Source organism: Schistocerca americana, chromosome 8 (genome assembly GCF_021461395.2).
Source record: "Schistocerca americana isolate TAMUIC-IGC-003095 chromosome 8, iqSchAmer2.1, whole genome shotgun sequence".
In the NCBI taxonomy this organism is placed as follows: Eukaryota; Metazoa; Arthropoda; class Insecta; order Orthoptera; family Acrididae; genus Schistocerca; species Schistocerca americana.
In genome coordinates this window covers 466,238,742-466,262,828 of record NC_060126.1, presented here as the reverse complement: position 1 = coordinate 466,262,828, position 24,087 = coordinate 466,238,742, and the positions used below count along the sequence as shown (strand labels likewise).

Sequence of the window (24,087 nt, the reverse complement as noted above, 5' to 3'; positions counted from 1 at the left end):
TTATAATTGTTACTATTGTTTCTTTATAAAGGAACAAGAGTTGTTGTGACATTACAAGAGTTTGGACGAAGATCAGAAAATAAAGAAAGTAATGTCAGTAGAATGCGGTACAGGCAGACTTCTAGTCTGTCACTTTTGCCGGATGCACTAAAGCTGCTGCTCATCAACTGATGCTCTGTAGAATATTCAAAAGGATTGTAAAACTTGGAATCTCAAAATGCTTGCGGTGCACATTGTACTAGGGCAGCACGTGTTCCATCCAACTATATAGCACAACACAGCGAAAGATGACAAAATCGATGACCCATGACATGTATGATACTCTTGTGAGACACAATGACAGTCTCGAACAGGCCCAGTTTTTCAAAGTAGCTCAACTATCATAGCTATACCATATGGATATTACAGAGTTGTAGTATTTTTATGCAAATTAGTTTAGCTGGTGATTTACGTGGGAAAATAACCAAATCACATTGCCACATGCGTCCATAGAAGTCTATATTACAAGGAAAGAAAAAAAATTACTTTCACAATTTATACTCGCCTTTGATCCAGTGTTGACAAGACTTGGGTTCTTATTTCCAAATAAACTGACACTATCTGCTTCTGTCTGTTATTTTTTTCAGACACAAGATGAAGTTGTTAATAAAGGAAATAAATTTCCTGTATAAGTCTACAATCATTGAGAATAAAACTGTTTGGATCACTTAATATATGTCTTCATTTGTTATACTGGTTAGCACTTGCAAAACGAGGTTCAGTGACAGTATCAAAAATGAGTGCCTAAAAGGGATTAGACATGGGCTTTTAATACTAACGCTGAATCTTGTTTCGCAAGTTCTAAGTTGGTAATGGCAATAGCCAAAATGTGTAAAATACTTACATACACTGATCAGCCAGAACATTATAAGCACCTACCTAATAGCTGGTATGCCCACCTTTGGCACAGATAAAAGCGGTAGCACCTTCTGGCATGGAAGCAATGAGGCCTTGGTAGGTCGCTGGAGGTAGTTGATACCACATCTGCACACACAAGTCACCTTATTTCCATAAATTCTAGGGAGGGGGGGTGATAAGCTCTGATGCCATGTTGAATCACATCTCAGATGTGTACATCAGGTTCAAATCTGCAAGTTTGGGGCAGCACATCAATTGAAACTCTCCACTGTGTTCTTTGTTGCACTCCATCACACTTCTGGCCTTGTGACATGGCACATTATCTTGTTGAAAAATATCACTGCTGTCAAGAAACATTATCATCATGAGGAGGGGGGTATGTGTTCTGCAACCAGTGTACAATACTCCTTGACTGTTATGGAGCCTTGCACGAGCTCCACTGGACACATTAATGCCTATGTGAATGTTTCCCAGAGCATAATGGAGTCACAGCCAATTTGTCTCCATACTTCACTACAGGTGTCAAGGTGCTGTTCTCCAGAAAGATGATGGATTCATGCCCTCCCATCGGCATGATGAAGAAGGTATTGGGACTCATCAGACAGTGCAATGCCCTGCCACTGTGCCATTGTCCAGTGCCAGTGGTCACATACCCATTTTAGTCATAGCTCCGATGTCGTGGTGTTCACATTGGCACTTGCACGGGCTGTCAGCTGTAAAGGCCCATCGTTATGAATGTTCATTGCACTGTGTTCAGACACACTTGTTCTCTGCCCAGCATTAAAGTCTGGCGTTAGTTCCACCATAGTTTGCTGCCTAACCTGTTTTACCAGTTGTGAGGCCTAAGAGGTCTGTTTTCCATAATGAGGGGTGGCCTCCCAACCACACGACGTCTTGACTTGGTTTCACCACGGTTTCGCCTCATGTTGAAGACACTCACTGCAGCATTCCTTGGAACACCCAAGAAGTCATGCAATTTCCAAAATGCTCATGCTGAGTCTTTGGGCCGTCACAATCTGCCCTCAGTCAAACTCAGATAGATCGCGTGCCTCCCACATTTTACACACGGATGACATTCTCACCGATACTACATGCCCTGTGTGTGTGTCTGACTGGAAGTCATTCCTGGCAAGGTGATGCTGCTATTGCCTGGCCGGGTTTATATCAATTATAGGACTGTAGGTCGATGGGCATAATGTTCTGGATGGTCAAAGATAGACAGTGTGTGTTTTTTGAAAACAACAACAACAACAACAAAAACAACAACAACAAGAACCCATTGGCACACACTGCCTACAAGTTTATGAAAATCCAAAAATCAGCTTATTATGAATATTGTTGTTCAGATTCAATACAATTAATTGTGCTATTTTACCAATTTTATATTGTTTGTTATATTGTAGGACATTTACCAATTCATTGTTTCTTGACTGAACAGTAATAACATTGCTAAATTTTTAATTCATTGCATTTATATCCATTTTTCAGATATAAAGCATTTTGTTAATATTGGGTTTAACAGTAAATGGAATCTTTTGTTAGTTTGGTCTGTATATAAAAGTCACAACTAGTAAATTATAGTTTTAAAAAAAAGTTGCCTCCAGCTTGTGTACTTTTCTCATACATTAGAGAATGAACTGGAATGCTCAAACAGGTAACGAAAAGTGTGCATTGTGTACTCAAAATTATATATTAATTCCAAAAATTTTAGAAGATAAGCTAGTGGGAAAACGTGCATGTATGGAGTTCTATACTGATATTGTGACTATATATTACATTATATGTTGTCTTAAGTGGTTACATTGCAACTGCTGTACAAAGAGCGTGTGCCAACAGTTTTGAATTTTCAGTTTCAAGAAAATTGATGTCATCTTCGTGATGGTAGCACATTGTTGTCTTCCATAGCAGAGATATTAGGCAATTGATTTTAAAAAGTTGTTTGCTGTATGACCTCCATGCACTGATAGTCACCTGTGACAGAGGGCACGCACTCCGGCATCACTCTCACTTGTCTGATGGCCAATTCTCACAGTATGTGGCAGTGTAATCACTTGTGGAAATCTCACCTGGATAGCTGGCACCTCCGTGGTCCTTAGCGACATAAGTCTGGCAATATGTATCCAAGCTCTTGGCAGCATTGGTCTCCATATTCGAGGTGATGGATGAAGTACTGACAGTAGCATTTGTCACTCTCTGTGGACTTTTGAGTCGACACGGGGGCGCGCTGTGTTAGCGATTAAACATTTTTTGGTGTCAAATCTCCACTGCAGAGAGCAGCATGGCATGAAGCTACAACCTATCGTGAAGACTAATGTTATTTGCCAACAGTTCAGAAAACAAACTGAAATTTTCCTCCCTGACAACTCCTGTTTCATACCTGATTTTCTGAATAGATTATTTCTGTGTGTTGTTCAGGCACATTTATTAAAATTTATTGTAGATTAAGATTGAAATATAGATCCAGTGTTGTAAAAGACCAGCAGATAGCCATATTTTCACAGAAAATTTGTAAACTTACTGCCATGTTGCATATCACAGCAAGTTTTCGCAAATGTGGTATGTGGAACATGCAAATAACTAATTAAATAATAGAGAGAGCCCAATTATTTTGCAAACTGGTTCTTCTATTCCAGAAACACAAAAAAGTGTGTCTTTCACTGCTTGCAAAATTTGCTTGGCTACGAATTAAGACACCAGGCCTGGAAAATTTCAAACAGGCAACTTCCGAGTTCCAGTTTTATTCAACTCTTGACCAATACTCGAAAGTTGACACAGTTCATTAGGTGAAGGATATTGGTAAAAACAGAAGATGAAAGCAAAATTTCGTTGCACAAAATATTTTCATTTTATGAAATATTGCAGTAATCGGAAGAAAGGGAACTAGAAAAGAAAAAAAAAGTGTGACAACAATCTGGCTCCAAAGGAGATGCGACAGGAGATGAGATCAGAAATGCCAGAGAGCAGTTAGTGAGGCAGTGACAGAAGTGCAGGGGGGATTAAGTAGGGCTGAAGGGGAAAAAACTGAACATGAAAGAGGTGACCAAATTGGGAAGGAGATGCTAAATTTCAGTATCCAATAGAAGACATCAATAGGGGTGTAAGTGCACTGGACAGACTGTGGACCATGTCTCCTTTGAAGTTCCAAAGTATCAGTTTGGAGGAAAGGGTGCAATTCATTTTTGTTTAAGGATGCAGCCAAGATATAGTCATTGTGTTGCAGAGCATGCACAGATAAACTGCCTGTATCATTTATACTAACAACTTGTTGGTTAAGAGACCAGAATGAGTAACACTCAAATAACTGACCAGCAGTCCTGGTTTGAGGCTGCTGTGCTTTCCCTAAATCAATCCAGATAATGGCTTAGGTTATTCTCTGAGGAGTGCTAAGACTAATTCTATACCCCAGCCTTGTCCATTCTGAGCTGCCGCTCAAACTGTAATGGCCTCACTATCGATGGAATGTAGAACTCTTACGCTTTGTCACTCTGACTCATCATGCTCAACAGTGAATGGTACACAGTTTCCTTTTGCCACTGCTCATCACAAGGGCACTTCTCCTCTTGTTGAAATGGGATTTACCTGTCCCTGGGTTGTAAAATCTGAGCTGATTCATGCTGTACCCTGTTAAAGGGCGTGTGAGTGTGAGTGCTCAGAGTATGTCTCAGCACATGTCTACTTAAATCAAGCACCAACTGTACCAGTGTGGATCAGTCACTAGAGGCTGCCTGTAGGAAGCATGCACACGGTACAGTCTCCGCCACACTGTCTACCAGCATTTCACATTTGTATACGTGTGCAGCAGCACTAACTCACTCTCACTGTATTCTTTTAGTTCGTACACATCAGTTGTTCTGTGTATTGCTTATGTTGCACCATTGTATGATTCTATTGTCTTGTTACATGTGGAGTCACAAGAGGCTTATTTCCATTATCGTTTATAGGTTTATGAAGAAAGCCATGCTTACGTTACTTGAATGGTCTCATGTATTACTTGGTCACTTCACAATTGGGAGCAGTACAAACTAAAAGAACGCAGTGAAACTGAGTCAGCCCTCTTGTTACATGTGGAGTCACAAGAGGCTTATTTCCATTATCGTTTATAGGTTTATGAAGAAAGCCATGCTTACGTTACTTGAATGGTCTCATGTATTACTTGGTCACTTCACAATTGGGAGCAGTACAAACTAAAAGAACGCAGTGAAACTGAGTCAGCCCTGCTCAGATATAGGCACAAGTTGCTGGTAGGGCACGGCAGAGACTGTGCTGTGTGCACGCTTCCTACAATCAGCCTTTAGTGGCCGGTCCGTGCTGATACAATTAGTGGTTGATTTAAGTACACGCGCACAGGGAACAGGGAACACTAGATTCAGCACACTCAAACTCGCGTGCACTAATAGCAGGATACAGCAATTGGAAAATAAATGAAAATGAACTATTCTAACTGAAGGAATTTTTGTATTTTCAAATTATAGCTATTACTTTATAAATGTTACCACTAAATTTAAATACTGTAGGGCAGTAACATACCTGCAGATGTGACAATGAAAATTTATGTTCTATCTCTTCGGAAATATCTTACTTTGAGGAATGAAATGAAACGGCCCCAGGAATTTAGTGTATTGTGAATTTCATTGAATTTACTTAAAACCACTGAAGAAAGTTGCAAATAATACCACTGACATTCAGAATAATTTACAGAGGATGGCTCACTTTTTACATGCGGCGAGACAGAGAATGGTAAACTCGGCATCCCTTCAGGCACCTCAGCACTTGCCAGAGTAGATGCAGGAGCGAAAGTGGTATCGGTCACATGTGGCGGAAGTCACACCGTTGCCCTGACAGGTATGTTGTAGCAACTGCAGTGTAATGGCAGTGGTTAGATGTGTTGTCCACCTTCAAAGTGCTTTGTGTCCACAGAGGAGGGAGGAGTACTCGTTTTTGGCAGTAACGAGCGTGGACAGGTTGGTATGGGGTCACGTATTGTCCAGTGTCAGAAGCCATCAAGGCTGCTGCTGAGTTGTGCATCGGATGCCACTGTAGTGGATGCTTCATGTGGGGAGAGCCATTCAGCTTTCGTCACAAGTGAGTGTTTATTTATTTATTTAAGCAGTTTTCTTTTAACTGTTGTATGAAAGACATTTTATTTGTTTGTTGGTACGTATTACACATCTTGTTTTGATGGAACTCCATTGCTGGCTTTGTGTCAGCTACATTGTCTTATGAAGTGTTATCCTATCACTTAAATTTCTCTGCTGAGTAACAGGTTAAAACTGAATAAAACGTTCCAGATGCTAAATTGAAGGTAAGAAATATTTGTGCAAATAAATTAGGATAGTAAGAATTTAGACGTAAATGACTGGGATTCTTAAAATGTGAGAATAATACCAATGTCTTAATATCGAGATTGCATACGACAGTATAGTATCATTCAGTTGTTTGAGTAGTTCCAAATGCATAACTCAGTCAGTTTCCTGAAATGCATGCACAGTGTTTCTACTGTGTGATTAAGCTAATCTTATAAGAAAAAGTAGAAGGAAGATAAACATTGAATTACACAGAATGTGGATTCATTTTCATACTTATTCTATATTTATTGGTGAAAGGTAATCTACCCATAACTGCTTCAAATTCGAGCTGAATGATTCGCCAGTGTGATAAAGTACAGAGACGTATTTTACAAATTACAAAGAGGCAAGGATGGTGTCCATTGTTGTTGTTGTTAAAATAAGTGACTAAAGTTCTGGACAAAAAAATTAAAAAATTACCACAGTAGCAAAGTATGAATTAGTTCCCAGATTGTATCATTACAGTCTATAGACAGTGAGAGGAAAAATCAGTGTTATTGTAGTCCTATGCACTCTTCTATTAGACATGGTGATCTAGTGTTGCCACATTAGAGCGCCTTTGCCATTTTATTTTTTTATATATATTGAAAAATTCCTGCTCACAGTTAATGCAGAAAATTCTTGAAAGTTTAAGTCCAAAAATTGCAATCTCTCCTCTGTTTTATAGAGATCCTTGCAAAAGAGAAAAAAATTTGAGCAGAAGAACATTTTGCTAATATTAAAATACTTATTTTGATAAATCAGAAGTGACAATGATTGTTGATAAATTTAGCACATCATCTGCATTTTCTACAGGAAGTATTGGTGTGACTTCTCTTGGAATATGCTGTGCATTTCTCATAACCAAAATATTTTGATGTTCATAATTTACTTGTAGTTTCTTCACTTCTCACTTTGAAATTACATAATTTTTCATTAAGAATATACTTTTTATTAAGAATCTGATTGAGCAAACCGTGTGCAAAGACTACCTCAGACCCGAGACAACTGTGTCATGCAGTCACAACTATGACCACTTACCTTATATTATAGCCGGCCGAAGTAGCCGTGCGGTTAAAGGCGCTGCAGTCTGGAACCGCAAGACCGCTACGGTCGCAGGTTCGAATCCTGCCTCGGGCATGGATGTTTGTGATGTCCTTAGGTTAGTTAGGTTTAACTAGTTCTAAGTTCTAGGGGACTAATGACCTCAGCAGTTGAGTCCCATAGTGCTCAGAACCAACCAACCAACCTTATATTATAAAAACAATAAGAACACTGTTTCCTTCTTTGTTAAGACTTATTATGTAGTACAGTTATATAACCAAAATAATTGCTGTACAAGATTGATGTTCTAATGGTTTGGCGACAAGAGAAGCGGTGCAAAGCTGGATTGTGCACTTTCCTTTTGTCTTATTACAACTGACTTACTTGAAACGTTCAGCCAATCATCTTCTCTGGATATGTGGCTGCGTTGACCTCCACAACTTCTTCTCCGAAGAAATAATGATGGTTAGAGGGTCAGAGGGATTAAAAAAAACTCTCTCTCTCTCTCTCTCTCTCTCTCTTTCTCCTCTTGAAATAACTACATGCTCTCGTATAATACTTTCAGTTCAGTTCTGGTATATTTCCATTTCCACAAGTCTCACATAAGTTTACAAATTCTTGCAAATCAGTTGTGTCTTTAACCGTCAGATACAATTAAGTATATTTACGATGTGGTGAGTTTAAAAACCACCAGAAATTCAAAGACAGTTCATGCTTCTAGCAAGTCTAACACCCAGATTAAGAGTCTCTAGTCAAAACATATTTCATTTGTTCATAACAGTTACAACCATTACACTGTCAAAGAATAACACATGCTTGCTCCTTGTATGTCACATACAGCTTCTATGGTGCGAGCGGCAAACACTTGTCTGCGCCGATTGATCACCACCATTGCAGAGTTCTCCTGATACACGTCCATCCTGCACACACAAAAACCGGTGGTGCGATAGGTACATTTCCACTCTCCCACACTCATGCTTAAAATATTGAGTGTTTGAGATGAGGGAAGACCAAGTGTCTCTAGAATTTACCCCGAAATTCTCGAGGCACTACATATCCCTCCCCTTAGCTTGAACACACGATATTTTATAGATATTCACTATGTACATTAATATCTCCTATAACACTAATTCACATTTTAATTAGTATACATTATATTTCTTCTAGTAATCATGTACTTTATATCTAGCTCTTCTTTCTTCATTTTGATAATAACTATCTGAGCATTTCACCTAGTATTGGAATTAGTACTTTTATATCTAGGAATCGTGTGGTCTACATTCTTAATTTCTAATCACAAACTCCACGTGTCATAAGACCCTTAATTGTGTCATTCTTTACTCTACTTCTCTATACTGTTTTTTCTTTAGTACGTGTTAGTTTCATTATCTACTGTAGCTTTTAGTCTGAAGGAACTCTGGGAAAATGAAAGTGTTCTTTCCAACACTCATAAACATAAAACATAACATTGCTAGTGGAATAGAGGATCCAAACTTACCAGAATAATCTCAACAAAATTTTGTGACTTTTGTCACAATACTGTCCTTTCCCCGCTAGGAACAGTACCTATACCTTACATATGGGTTAATCCTATGAGTACCCTTTCTCCTTCTGTTTTTGGCAGGTGCACCCCTTTTTAATTCCTATTTTCATATGGTACAGGTCAGTCCCCTTCTTGGTACTCATGTCTGCACAATATAGGTCAGATTTCTTAGGTCTGTCTACCTGCCCTTTTATATCCAATACATGCTGGGTGCGCCCTCCTTATCCTTCCTGAATAGGCTTCATGGTTCATTACCCTAGTATACATCTGTATGTACAATATAAATAAATATTGTCTGGAAACTAAATCTGTTTCACACTTAACGCTCACTTCTTAATACTTCATTTAATCCCCTAGAGACCTCCATTTTGCTTCCACTCCTAAGCTTCCAATATATGCCACACATGTAATATTCAATATATCATACATTTACTTATGCTATACATGTCCCACTATCCTACAAATCATCAGAACATATGTTCAACTGACATTCCTGAATAATTATCACAATTAGTTCCTCCCTGGTTTATGTTCATTAGTTCGTCCTTGGCTTATGCTCATTAGTACCTCCTTGGCTTGTGCTCACCTTAACTACACACACTTTCTTCATATGTATCCCTTATGTGGAATTATCATAGTTTTTATATTCTTATGTACATATGCGATATAGAATCGTCATTGTTCTCATACATATATTTCCTATATATTCATATTAATAAATATACTTGATAGTTTTCTCAAGTAACTAGGCGATGTAAAACTGTCACAATAAACAGCCATGTGTGCATATTCCTCTACGTGCACATTCCTTCCCCCTACAACACTTGACAGTTCTTACATCATTTTTGTGTGTACTTCCATTGTTTGTGTCTTTGTCTTTCGTTGTGTGTATGTGTAAGTGTGTCTGTGTATCGTGATTCTTCGGCCTACTTATATGAAATAAGTTGAAGGTTATTGGAAACCATGGAAAATACGAAGGACTTCAGCAAAATAAGTATATGAACATGTAAAGATGGAAAGATAGAGCGGTACTTGAATGAGAAGTAAGAAAGGAAAAAGTAGAAATGGTTACTGAGATTGTAGAAGAGAAAGAAGATAGCCCTAAAGACAGGAAACCCTTCCCACCCCCCCTTCCCCAGGATCCCTACTTCGCCGGTACTTGAGTGAGAAGCTGGAGGTGGTATGGTGTTAAATCGTCTCCTATAGAACGGACATTCTCACCCTCACACTTGAGGTCCCCAAAGAAAAATCTTAGCAACACCTATGGAATGCCAAATGGTGAAGAATCAGTCACACTTGTCTGCGAGGGTCGTTTGAAAGGTGTGGTGTGTGCCCTGTGTTAGCAGTGATTTACTTGTTAGTGTAAATCATGCTTTAGTCTATAATACCCACCCTTCCAAAACCAATACGAACCCTCCCCTTTACATCACATCTCATAAAAGGTATAAAATGTTCTATAAAAATAGAAAACTATACACTACAGTCAAATAGTTGTTCAGTTAATCGCTGTACACTATATTTTATACACACATAAAATACTCTGCTCAGTTTGTGTTGTCTAGACATCACTCGGTTTAAATAGTATCATCCTATTATACCTTTCACTCAAATAATATTTTATTCGTTTCATTTCATATCTAGAGATCACTGTTCGTCTGTGATTCTCTTAAGTTTTCTACTTTACCGTCATATCCGGTTTTCTACGTACTAAAATTATAGGATGGTTTAAGAATTCAAGAGTAGATTACAGAGTAGTTTAAGATTTGAAGGGAATTTGGTGCAGGAAAAAATAGCACAGAAGAAACACCAAAAACGACTAAGGATCCGACGGTCGTCACTCCGCCCAATAACACAGAACGTTTACGTCCCTGGGAGATATACAACTTTATATCTTTAACATTGTATTTTCCTTTGTCTGATCCTGTTAGAGGATCTACTAAAGCTAAGGCTTGGGGATGTATCTCTGTTTGTATTCGGTAAGGTCCTTCATATTTTTTGAAAAATTTATGCGTCTCCTTCTCCAGGGCAGAGCTCTGGAGATGTTGTTTTACTAGAAACAGGTCATTGGCCTTTCATTGAGGTTCGATAGCTTTCTCATTATGTCTACTTACTTATTGTTGTGCCCTTTCAACCGGGTTCTTAGAAACTATTGTTTTCATTAAGTTTGTCATCAACAATAGGTTGTTCCGGCCTTATTTAATAAGGGGTTCTCCCACAAAGGGTTTGCCTATTACTTCCAAAGATGTTAATCTAGTTGATAAATGTGGTAATTCAATTGAAATAAGCTCAAAGTCTTTAACTTTCGATGCCCATGATGTATGTTTTTCAGGGCCATAGGTGTGGCATAATTTTCAAATTTCTTTCATAACCCTTTCACACGCATTGGAAGACAGATTATAGTTGGATATTAGTACTTGACGAACGTCTTCCCATGCTAAAAATTCTTTAAATTCATTACTGACAAATTGTGGCCCATTGTCTGTAAGAAATCGTTTTGGTTTGCCTACCTCAAGAAAGTATTGTTGCAGACAGTGAATCATGGTTGGTGTATTTGCTTTCTTAATAGGATATAATTTAACATACTTCGACCAACACTCTATGAGGACAAAAATGTACGATACTCCTCCCTTCCCTTTCGGAACTGATCCAAAGAAATCTGCTGCTGTAAGATCGTGTAATGCCTTAGGAATGATTGGATACATTTTGTATTTAACTTGAGTGTTACTCTCTTTTACTTTCTGACAGCTTTCACAAGTTCTGATTAAAGATGCTACCTTATGTCCTAATTTCTTAAAATAATAGAACTTGTTCATGTGGGCTGTACACTTTTTTATTCCGAAGTATCCATATCCCATATGGACATACCACACAATTTCGTCCTCCATCAACTTCAGGATAGATAAATGCCACCGTCGAGATGTTATGCTGTCTCTCCAAAATAAATGATGTCCTAAAATTTTCCACCTCCCTACTTGATTAAGAGGTAAGGAATTCTTGTTACACATAGCATATATTTCTGCAAAGTAGGGATCATGATGGATGTTGTCGGTTATTATTTGAGCCATTTCTTGTACCCTGTTGTGTGGATATTCTACTGTCATAAAATTAATCGCAAAAATTGCACTGGGTCCTTCTGTACGTTTCAACTCTTTTATGTCTACAGGTAGTCTAGACAAAGTGTCAGGTACAATATTTTCAGAACCTTTTACATACTGTATTTTAATGTCATATTCCTGTAGGAACAACATCCACCGCATTAATCTACTATATAATAACCGAGTGTCTGTATGCATCTGAATGTTTAGCAATGAACACTAACAAGGAAATGGAAGCTATAGCAAAAAAGGAGCGAAAAATCATTAGAAGAGTACTTGGGCCAAGGTTTGAGAATGGGACTTGGAAGCTTAGAAGTAATAGAGAAGTGTATGACAAAATTGAGAAAGTGGGAGATACTATGAGGAAGAGAAGAGTAAGCTTTTACGCCCATTTGAAAAGAATGAATGATGAAAGGCTGACAAAGAAAATATTCATGTTTTTTGACAAGAACCCCAGAACCCAAATTACCTGGTTCAAAGAAGTCAAAGCAGACTTAGAGGAGATGGGTATAGGAGAAGATGATATAACCAACAGAGACTTAATGAGAGACAAAATTCAACATTTTGAAGGATTTGAAGTGAAGAAGAGAAGAACTGGAGGAACAGTGTGGACAGAAGACCGAAGGGAGCAGCACAGAGAGAGGATGAAGACATATTGGCAGAAGAGAAAAGAGGAGGAGCGCAATAGGAGAAACGTACATTGAAAAATAGTTGTTTAACGCGGTCCCTAGAAGGCCAAAATCGGAATAAAAAAAACCGACTACTCCTTAAAAAAGATATACCTTGATGATCCGTATATACATGGATCTCTGACCCCCATACTAGTGTTTGGAATTTTTGGTTACTGTATACTACTGCTAATAGTTCGTTTTCTGTGGCTGTGCAGTTTAATTCATGTTTGTTAATACTCTGGCTAGCAAAAGCTATAGATCTGGTGATTGTACTTTCTAGACCCCACTCTCCTTGTAAAAGTTCTGTTGCTGTACCGTAGTCGGATGCATCTGTTGATATTTTATGTGGCTCACCCTTAACCGGATGGTGTAATATGGGTGATTCTACCAGTGCTCTTTTTACATTTTAAAATGCATCATTGGCCTCTTGGTTCCAAACCCACGGTATTCCCTTCCTTAATAAACGTAAAAGTCTTGGATCGTTCAGCTCTTGACTTCATGCGTATCCTCTATAGTATCCAGCCATCCCAATGAATCCCTTCAATTGTCTTATGTTTTTAGGTGGTGTACACTGCTTAATAGCTGTTATGCGTTCTGGATTGGGTTTAATTCCCTGCACTCATACAATATGCCCCAAAAACTTAAGTTCTTGCCTTGCAAAGTGTGATTTGAACAATTTTACTGCAATACCTTTTTCTTTAAATCTTTTCAGGGTTTTACTGAAGGTCAGGCAATGCTCTTCCCAGTTAGATGAGATTATGAGTATATCATCTACATATATTATCAAATCCTTTAACAACTCCCCTCGTCAAGCGCTCGTATAAACAGGATACCGAGATATTTAGCCCAAATGGTAACACATTAAAATGATACGATTTCCCATCAAATAGAAATGCTTTATATTTCTTTGATTCAGGATGTAACTTAATTTGCCAATATCGATCAGTCAGGTCCATCGTGTTAAAATACTTTGCTTTCTCAAATTTGGACAATAATTCATTGATGTTAATTGGTGAGTCTCGTTCTGTCTCTGTATGCATACTCAAAGTACGCATGTCCAGCACTAATTGCACACCTTCTGTAGCCTTTGTTACTACTGCCAAGGATTATTCATGACGCTAGAGCTACATTCTATTATGTTATTGTCAATCATCTTGTCAATTTCGTCCTTAACTGCTTCTTTTAGACCTACTGGTATGGGATATAGCTTACAGAAAAATTGAGTACTATCTTTGATTTTAAATTTATGTATATAATCTCTAATACTACCGGGATTATTGTAAAATACTTCTTCATATTCCATTAGAATTTTATATAAATCTAGTTTTTGTTCACTGGTTAATATTGGCGATTCATTTACTTTGTCCTGTATGTCAACTTGATGTGACACATGACTTACCTTTTCAATCTCTGGTGACAATTGTGCAGTCACTGTTAATCGTAAACATTGACTCTCAGTTGTTTGTTTACCAATATAGCTGTCCATTGCAAATGGTACACAATATTTGTAGCCACGTTTACCAAAATAAAGAAGATTCTCCTCAAAATTCAATATGACATTAAATTCTGACAGCCAGCCTAGGCCAAACAACACATCACTATTGATATTTTCCACTACTAGCAGCATCTCCCTGCCGCCGTTGGATAAGCAGCTGCAGCAGCAAGTCGTATACTCCTAGCTCACTCATTTGTTACATAGTTTAATTCTTAATTTCTTTGCGTGTTTTTGGTACTTGCATTGTTTCATTCATAAATTTCGGGCGTATTATAGTATTTGAGAGTGTAGCATCGTGTTTTAGTACCTGAATAGTGTAATTTCGCTTAGTCTCCTTCCGCCGCCGAGCAGTGTCAGCAGTGCGCAAGTAGCAGCATTACTGCATTTACTAGGCAATCTTGTATTTTAATAACCGTGTAAATTTTGTCGATTTGTTTGTGCTCTCTGTAGATTAGTTCAGACGTTCTTTGCAAAACAGTTTTTAGCATGGATAGGGACTGCAACTGCTGTGTTCGGATGCAGGCTGAGTTGGCATCCCTTCGCTCCCAGCTTCAGGCAGTGTTGGCTTCAGTCACACAGCTTGAGGCTGTTGCCAATGGGCATCACTGTGGGGGTCGGGATGGGGGTTTGTCGGGGACGGCCAGCTCGTCCCACGCATCCCCTGATCGGACTACGACTGTGGTTGCCCGGGATACTGCCCGCATTGAGGCTGATCCCTCACCTGTGGTAGAGTGGGAGGTCGTTTCAAGGTGTGGCAGGGGGCGAAAGACATTCCGGAGGGCTGAACGGAAAGCCTCTCCAGTTTGTCTGACGAACCGGTTTCAGGCTCTGTCTCAGGCTGATACTGATCTTCGGCCTGACATGGCTGCTTGTCCTGTTCCAGAGGTTGCCCCTCAGTCTGCAAGATCCGGGCAGTCGCAGAGGGTGGGCTTACTGGTAGTTGGGAGCTCCAACGTCAGGCCCCTTAGGGAAATGGCAGCAAGAAAGGGGAAGAAAACCAATGTGCACTCCGTGTGCATACCGGGGGGAGTCATTCCAGATGTGGAAAGGGTCCTTCCGGATGCCATGAAGGGTACAGGGTGCACCCATCTGCAGGTGGTCGCTCATGTCGGCACCAATGATGTGTGTCGCTATGGATCGGAGGAAATCCTCTCTGGCTTTCGGCGGCTATCTGATTTGGTGAAGACTGCCAGTCTCGCTAGCGGGATGAAAGCAGAGCTCACCATCTGCAGCATCGTCGACAGGACTGACTGCGGACCTTTGGTACAGAGCCGAGTGGAGGGTCTGAATCAGAGGCTGAGACGGTTCTGCGACCGTGTGGGCTGCAGATTCCTCGACTTGCGCCATAGGGTGGTGGGGTTTCGGGTTCCGCTGGATAGGTCAGGCTACACGGGTAGCAGGGGTTGTGTGGCGTGGGCTGGGCGGTTTTTTAGGTTAGATGGCCTTGGGCAAGTACAGAAAGGGCAACAGCCTCAACGGGTGCGGGGCAAAGTCAGGACATGCGGGGACCAAGCAGCAATCGGTATTGTAATTGTCAACTGTCGAAGTTGCGTTGGTAAAGTACCGGAACTTCAAGCGCTGATAGAAAGCACCGAAGCTGAAATCGTTATAGGTACAGAAAGCTGGCTTAAGCCAGAGATAAATTCTGCCGAAATTTTTACAAAGGTACAGACGGTGTTTAGAAAGGATAGATTGCATGCAACCGGTGGTGGAGTGTTCATCGCTGTTAGTAGTAGTTTATCCTGTAGTGAAGTAGAAGTGGATAGTTCCTGTGAATTATTATGGGTGGAGGTTACACTAAACAACCGAACTAGGTTAATAATTGGCTCCTTTTACCGACCTCCCGACTCAGCAGCATTAGTGGCAGAACAACTGAGAGAAAATTTGGAATACATTTCACATAAATTTTCTCAGCATGTTATAGTCTTAGGTGGAGACTTCAATTTACCAGATATAGACTGGGACACTCAGATGTTTAGGACGGGTGGTAGGGACAGAGCATCGAGTGACATTATACTGAGTGCACTATCCGAAAATTACCTCGAGCAATTAAACAGAGAACCGACTCGTGGAGATAACATATTGGACCTACTGATAACAAACAGACCCAAACTTTTCGAATCTGTATGTACAGAACAGGGAATCAGTGATCATAAGGCCGTTGCAGCATCCCTGAATATGGAAGTTAATAGGAATATAAAAAAAGGGAGGAAGGTTTATCTGTTTAGCAAGAGTAATAGAAGGCAGATTTCAGACTACCTAACAGATCAAAACGAAAATTTCTGTTCCGACACTGACAATGTTGAGTGTTTATGGAAAAAGTTCAAGGCAATCGTAAAATGCGTTTTAGACAGGTGCGTGCCGAGTAAAACTGTGAGGGACGGGAAAAACCCACCGTGGTACAACAACAAAGTTAGGAAACTACTGCGAAAGCAAAGAGAGCTCCACTCCAAGTTTAAACGCAGCCAAAACCTCTCAGACAAACAGAAGCTAAACGATGTCAAAGTTAGCGTAAGGAGGGCTATGCGTGAAGCGTTCATTGAATTCGAAAGTAAAATTCTATGTACCGACTTGACAGAAAATCCTAGGAAGTTCTGGTCTTACGTTAAATCAGTAAGTGGCTCGAAACAGCATATCCAGACACTACGGGATGATGATGGCATTGAAACAGAGGATGACACGCGTAAAGCTGAAATACTAAACACCTTTTTCCAAAGCTGTTTCACAGAGGAAGACCGCACTGCAGTTCCTTCTCTAAATCCTCGCACAAACGAAAAAATGGCTGACATCGAAATAAGTGTCCAAGGAATAGAAAAGCAACTGGAATCACTCAATAGAGGAAAGTCCACTGGACCTGACGGGATACCAATTCGATTCTACACAGAGTACGCGAAAGAACTTGCCCCCCTTCTAACAGCCGTGTACCGCAAGTCTCTAGAGGAACGGAGGGTTCCAAATGATTGGAAAAGAGCACAGATAGTCCCAGTCTTCAAGAAGGGTCGTCGAGCAGATGCGCAAAACTATAGACCTATATCTCTTACGTCGATCTCTTGTAGAATTTTAGAACATGTTTTTTGCTCGCGTATCATGTCATTTCTGGAAACCCAGAATCTACTATGTAGGAATCAACATGGATTCCGGAAACAGCGATCGTGTGAGACCCAACTCGCCTTATTTGTTCATGAGACCCAGAAAATATTAGATACAGGCTCCCAGGTAGATGCTATTTTTCTTGACTTCCGGAAGGCGTTCGATACAGTTCCGCACTGTCGCCTGATAAACAAAGTAAGAGCCTACGGAATATCAGACCAGCTGTGTGGCTGGATTGAAGAGTTTTTAGCAAACAGAACACAGCATGTTGTTATCAATGGAGAGACGTCTACAGACGTTAAAGTAACCTCTGGCGTGCCACAGGGGAGTGTTATGGGACCATTGCTTTTCACAATATATATAAATGACTTAGTAGATAGTGTCGGAAGTTCCATGCGGCTTTTCGCGGATGATGCTGTAGTATACAGAGAAGTTGCTGCATTAGAAAATTGTAGCGAAATACAGGAAGATCTGCAGCGGATAGGCACTTGGTGCAGGGAGTGGCAACTGACCCTTAACATAGACAAATGTAATGTATTGCGAATACATAGAAAGAAGGATCCTTTATTGTATGATTATATGATAGCGGAACAAACACTGGTAGCAGTTACTTCTGTAAAATATCTGGGAGTATGCGTACGGAACGATTTGAAGTGGAATGATCATATAAAATTAATTGTTGGTAAGGCGGGTACCAGGTTGAGATTCATTGGGAGAGTGCTTAGAAAATGTAGTCCATCAACAAAGGAGGTGGCTTACAAAACACTCGTTCGACCTATACTAGAGTATTGCTCATCAGTGTGGGATCCGTACCAGGTCGGGTTGACGGAGGAGATAGAGAAGATCCAAAGAAGAGCGGCGCGTTTCGTCACTGGGTTATTTGGTAACCGTGATAGCGTTACGGAGATGTTTAATAAACTCAAGTGGCAGACTCTGCAAGAGAGGCGCTCTGCATCGCGGTGTAGCTTGCTGCCAGGTTTCGAGAGGGTGCGTTTCTGGATGAGGTATCGAATATATTGCTTCCCCCTACTTATACTTCCCGAGGAGATCACGAATGTAAAATTAGAGAGATTAGAGCGCGCACGGAGGCTTTCAGACAGTCGTTCTTCCCGCGAACCATACGCGACTGGAACAGGAAAGGGAGGTAATGACAGTGGCACGTAAAGTGCCCTCCGCCACACACCGTTGGGTGGCTTGCGGAGTATCAATGTAGATGTAGATGTAGATGTAGATCTGACAAAATTGGATATTCCCAATGTTGCACTTCACCTGGATCTCTTGTTTCACGACTCTGTTCTTCGTTCCAGTAATACCGTCTATGTACACCCCCATTACTGGTAATATACGTTACTGGTAATAGCAGTAAGTGATGTTTAGTTCGTAATGTGGTAAAGAAAGCACTAGAAATAAGTGACACTTCACTCCCGGAATCTATAACTATGTTAACTTCAAAATCCTCTACTTTTCCTATTATTATTGGTTGTGGATTAATGGTGGTTAAGCTCAGTTCTTCTAGTAACAACCATTCTTTGGTTGGTATTTTATGCATAAAATTAACATACTTATTATGGACTAGGCCTCCTAATGTATTCCTACAATCTGGGCCCCGTCCCTGGATTCAGATTGCACTACATTTTCCTCATTATTGGTAATCACTGGTTGGTTACCAAATCGGGGTATTACGTTACCACTTTGTATTTTATTACTGCTTGATACAAATTCTTGCCACACCACTGGGCCTATATTCGAACTCGGATGTTTCTTTTGGTAATTTTCATTACCCTTATTCCGGTTACACTGGTGTACTCTAGCTAAGTTGGTCTCACGTCTCTTAAAATTACTATTACTATTATTACTAACTCTTCTGTAATTCTGATTTTCACTGTGATGTACACTTTCGTTGCGGTCTTTGTTTAAGGCATCAAGTGCGTCTACAAGAGACAACAGCTCTTCTACAGTTTTCCACCCACTACACAGTATATCTTTTCTGGCGTTAATGGGTAAACGTCGCATTAGAATTCGAACTAACCCTTCTTCCTCCATGAGCTTATCTAAGTACTTCACATGTGTTAAATGCCAATTGTTCTCATCATACCCCACATACTGTTATAATACTTAGGGTCCCACAAATCAGGTATTAATTTTTCCTGGGCACTAGCTGACCAATACTTCTCCTTAAACTGCTTCTGGAAATCTGCTCAAGACAAAAAGTTCTTGATGTTCACTGTGCCCACTCCAAAGCTTCTCCTGAAAGGTACCCTACCACAAATTTGATCTTGTTTGAATCTTCCCAGTTTTTCAGCAAAGCTTGGTTAAACTGTTTCAAAAAATGGGTAGGGTGTACTTCCCCATCTTAGGGAACTTACGGAACTGTCTAGATAATTCTGAATTTGCTCCCCATTGTAAATCTGTCATCACTTCACTAGTTAATACTAAGTTGGAAGAAGTCACTCTATTATCTACTTTGTCCTGCATAAGTTTGAATTACTTCCACAGTTCATCTACATCCTTCTTGGTATTACTAAGTTCGGAAGATAAGATTGGATTTTTTTTGTCAGAGGTTACTCTCGCAGCAACTTTTCTGTCTATCATTTCTTCTACCTGTTGCTCCAGATTACTGATATTATAAATATTATATTATAAATATCTGAAGTGGCTAGTTTCTCTTTAAAATTTCTTTCCACGGTATCAACTCACGTGTTAACGCCTACAATTTGTGATTGGACTATAGGAATTAGTTTGTCCTGCTTTTCAACACTTTCCTTTAAAGTGTGTAATCTTTGTAACTCTTCAGGCTTTCCCGGCGATATAATGACATCTTGGGTTGTCGGGTGTTCTGCCGGATATCAGCGTCGTACTTGCACGATATTTTGGTCACGTAGCTCGTAACCTTCATCAGGTGCGACCTGAGACTGCTCCTCGAGTGGACCCGGTTACGAGCTACGTGACCGAAATATCGTGCAAGTACGACGCTGATATCCGGCAGAACACCGGACAACCCAAATGTGTAATCTTTGTTTTACAGCATCAAATGTAACATTGCATATGCTTTAAAATGATCCTAATTTTTCACTAAATCAGGTTCTACATTATTACATTTATCTTCAATATCAAATTCTAGATTTTTAGCTCAGTCCTGAAATTGATTACTTTGTGTCTGACTAAAGTCAGTGAACAGTTGGTTTACATGGTTAGTCAGGGAATTACTTAATTCATTCGTTTAATCTAATTGCAAACTCTCCACTTTATCGTTTAAGGCATTGAACTTAGCATTTAAAACCTCACCCTGTGCTTCTAGTTTTTCACTTAAAGTGGCAATTAGCCCCTTTCTTAAAGAAGTATTTTGAGCAGTAAATTCTTTACTTTGTGCATCTAATCTAGAATTAATTGTAAACTCTGAGCTTCTAGATTTTTACTTAAATTAGTAATTCGAGTGTTTACAGCTGCTGAATCTGCCCGCTGGGCAACAGATTTGTAGTCAGCATCGGTGAGCAGCAGTTGGCGCCCTTGGTGTCGGTTGCTGTTACTGTGTCCACACCCCTGTGATGTGTATGAGGGCTGCTTACTCTCCAGACTGGATCCTCGTCGTCGTCGAATAGATCTCGTCTAAACTGTTGAGATTTTCCTTACTTCTTCTTTTGTCTGGTATTCATCAACATTCACCCTTTTTGCTGTTTACGCAGAATCCAACTCTGCAAAACAATTTCTCTGTCTTATTACTATTGATTGCTATGGCAACTCACGATATCTTCTTATCTTGGTTTCGTTTTAAAATTCCTCTTTTTTTGAGTCCTGTCATGGTCACCACATTCTAACGGTTTGGCGACAAGAGAAGCAGTGCAAAACTGGATTGCGCACTTTCCTTTGCTCTGATTACAATTGAATTATTTGAAACGTTCAGCCAATTCACTTCTCTGGATACACGCCTGTGTCAATATACACAACTTCTTCTCCGAACAAATGATGCTGGTTAGAGGGATTAAAAAAAACTCACTCACTCTCTCTCTCTCTCTCTCTCTCTCTCTCTCTCTCTCTCTCTGCCTCTCTCTGCTCTTGAAATAAGTGGGTACTCTGATAATACTTTCAGTTCAGTTCTGGTATATTTCCATTTCCACAAGTCTCACATAAGTATATAAATTCTTGCAAGTCAATTGCGTCTTTAACCGTCAGATACAGTTAAGTATATTTACAATGTAGTGAGTTTAATAACCATCAGAAATTCAAAGCCAGTTCTTGCTTCTAGCAAGTTTAACACCAAATTTAAGAATCTCTAGTCAAAACATATTTCATTTGTTCATAACAATTAGTCAATACACCGTCAAAGAATAACACGTGCTTGCTCCTTGTATATCACATACAGCTTCTATGGCGCGAGCGGCAAACACTTGTCTGTGCCGTTCAACCACCATGATTGCAGTATTCTCCCAATACACGCCCATTCTGCACACACAAAAACTGGTGGCACTGTAGACACATTTCCATTCTCCCACACTCATCGAGTGTCTTCTCGAGGCACTACAATGTCATAATTTTGTTTGACTATTTAGACTACCACAATTACAATAATATTTTATCAACATTTACCTTGTTTGATGAAATTACCAGACTTATAATATTTGGCTTATGTTAGGTTTTGTCTTAGTTACATATCACTTCAACGTTCACCCACAAGAACTAGTATACCAATTAGTATAATCATCTTTCCAGGAAATACAACTCTTTAGAATTTTCTGTCTGTGTGTGTAAATTAAATGAATTATGTTATATTAACTGTATAATGTTTTATGTATCCCTGTTATTATTTGACGTAGTGGACTATTTCATTTATAGAATAATGATTTAATAAAAAGGAAAATTACAGTAAAATGTGCTTAGTTGGATAAATTGAAGTGGTATAAAAATTGAAGGATTAACTATGATAAATTAAATATACAAATGTATCATGTAGTCTGCTACATGTGAAATTTGCTCTTACATTAGAGTGTCATTAGTTTTTTTTTCAGAAATGTGCAGTGAATGAACTTGCAGTTGTTTAATTTGTGGCTGTTGGCAATAGGGTTTGTCTGCTAACATCGCTCTCGGGAGCAGCTGGTGCATCTCTCCCACTTGGTAGAGTGTACTTTTAGAGCATGCACGAGAGCTTTAATTTTCCTAGAGTACTTTCTCGTGTGTTGACTGATACGATGGTGTGAGGGTGTTTCCCAAACATGTTAAAAATGTATGCAGAGGGAGCAATTGACCTGTGTCTCCTCACAGTGTTCTCTCAGATAAACAAAACATTGGAAAGGAAATTGAACACTATTATTTTTTAATAAATTTGCCTTCCAGGAAGAGAAAAGTGCTATAATTGGAATCAGTGAGTTTACAGAAAAAAACAAGTTCACCATTATATAAAGAGAGAAAAGTTGCAGGAATTCTCTTTAAGCTTTCTATTCGGTGAATTGTATGTTACTCAGCAAGCTTTGGTATTGGTCCTTATCCATTCCTGTCATGCTTAAATGATCTGCCGAGAAGCTTCCATTTGAGTTTGTCTTATATGAGTGTGACACCTCACTCTTAATTGAAAATGATGTACTAGAAAAAAATTATATGTAATGTGCAAAACGCATTAGAGAATCTCCAATTGCAACTGCATCAAAATGGACTAAAGCTGAATGTCGCAAAGACCCAGAAAATGCACTTTAAAACTAAATCTTCAAAAATGAAGTAGAAATGGAATGACAAAAGGAATCCACATGAAATTCCTTTTCCTACATCTCCACAAAAATCTGAATTGGGAGACGCTTATAGATTGTTTATCAAATTAACTGAATAGCATGGCCTTTCAAATGTTTATCACATGCCTCATTTACAGATACCAGAAAAGTGGTATATCACACTTACTTTTTAAGTCAGTTATTCAGTGTGGCATAATTTTCTGAGAAAACTCTTGAGGTGTCAAAAAAGAAGTCTGAAGTGTACGTGTTGCTGTGCAAAGAGGTTTACGTTGCCCATTGCAGAAGAAATTAAAAATAGTAACTACCCCCTCTTACTACAGATCTTAAATTGTGATTTTCATGAACCATAACAGCTATACATTTGAAAATTCCATTCCAATCAAAACCACAATTCTCATCAAGGAAAAAATTTCAGATTTCCCACAGAGAATTTAAAACTTTATTTCCAGACACCACCGTATGTGGAATAAACTAAATGATAGAAATACATTTAACTTGGAGAGTAGTTAACTGGGTAACTTGCTAGAGGACACATGTTGTCACTCTAGTGTCAGAGGCTGAGTACACTTTTGATAGCAATAAGGTGTTTAAACTTCTTTGTATTAATTTTGAACAAGCTATTACTATGTTTTTATCATAAATTTTACGTGCAAAGATGTGACTGGTCATATATTTTTTTTTTTTTTTTTTTTATTTGTGGAAGGTAGTGTCATCACAAATAGTGCCATGTGTGTCAGTCACAAGGGAAGCAGACAATTTGTCATTCGAGTGCAAGTAGTACAGATACTGCACAGTTATTAGAAAAGAGAACATTTCATCTCCATGTCTGTGCACTAAAGTGAAGACATTACAGTATACTGAAGACCACTAGCACCATTACAGCTGCACCAAACTCAACTGTGTACCACCAGAAATGGCCATTAGTGAATGGAGTTGTGCACAATTTATCACACATTTTATCTGTGGAAACTAGATTAAATGTTGAAAATTTGTAAGATAGCTTTCAGAAGAGGGCATCTGAAAGAATTTTGCAGGCAACATTACTGTTGTTTCAAGTGACTACTCTGATAACTAATTTTTAGATTCATCGATCTGTTCGTTGCGATAGGTCCATTAAAATTTATGTTAACTGTTGCATATTCCCATAAAAATGGGAATGTTTTTTTGTACTTATACACAGAGCTATGCGTGTATAATCAGAATTGAAGTTG

At 39.2% G+C, this 24,087-nt stretch overlaps 1 protein-coding gene across 1 annotated transcript in view; it reads left to right on the top strand.

Moving 5' to 3' along the window:
* The window catches only part of LOC124545274 (X-linked retinitis pigmentosa GTPase regulator-like), a 340,423-nt gene that overhangs the window by 161,057 nt on the left and 155,279 nt on the right, over window positions 1-24,087 (top strand). Inside the window, exons 7-8 of the mRNA XM_047124156.1 lie at window positions 5,596-5,739; window positions 5,815-5,979. Of these exons, the coding sequence (XP_046980112.1) occupies window positions 5,596-5,739; window positions 5,815-5,979 (309 nt within the window). The remainder of the gene's footprint in view (window positions 1-5,595; window positions 5,740-5,814; window positions 5,980-24,087) is intronic.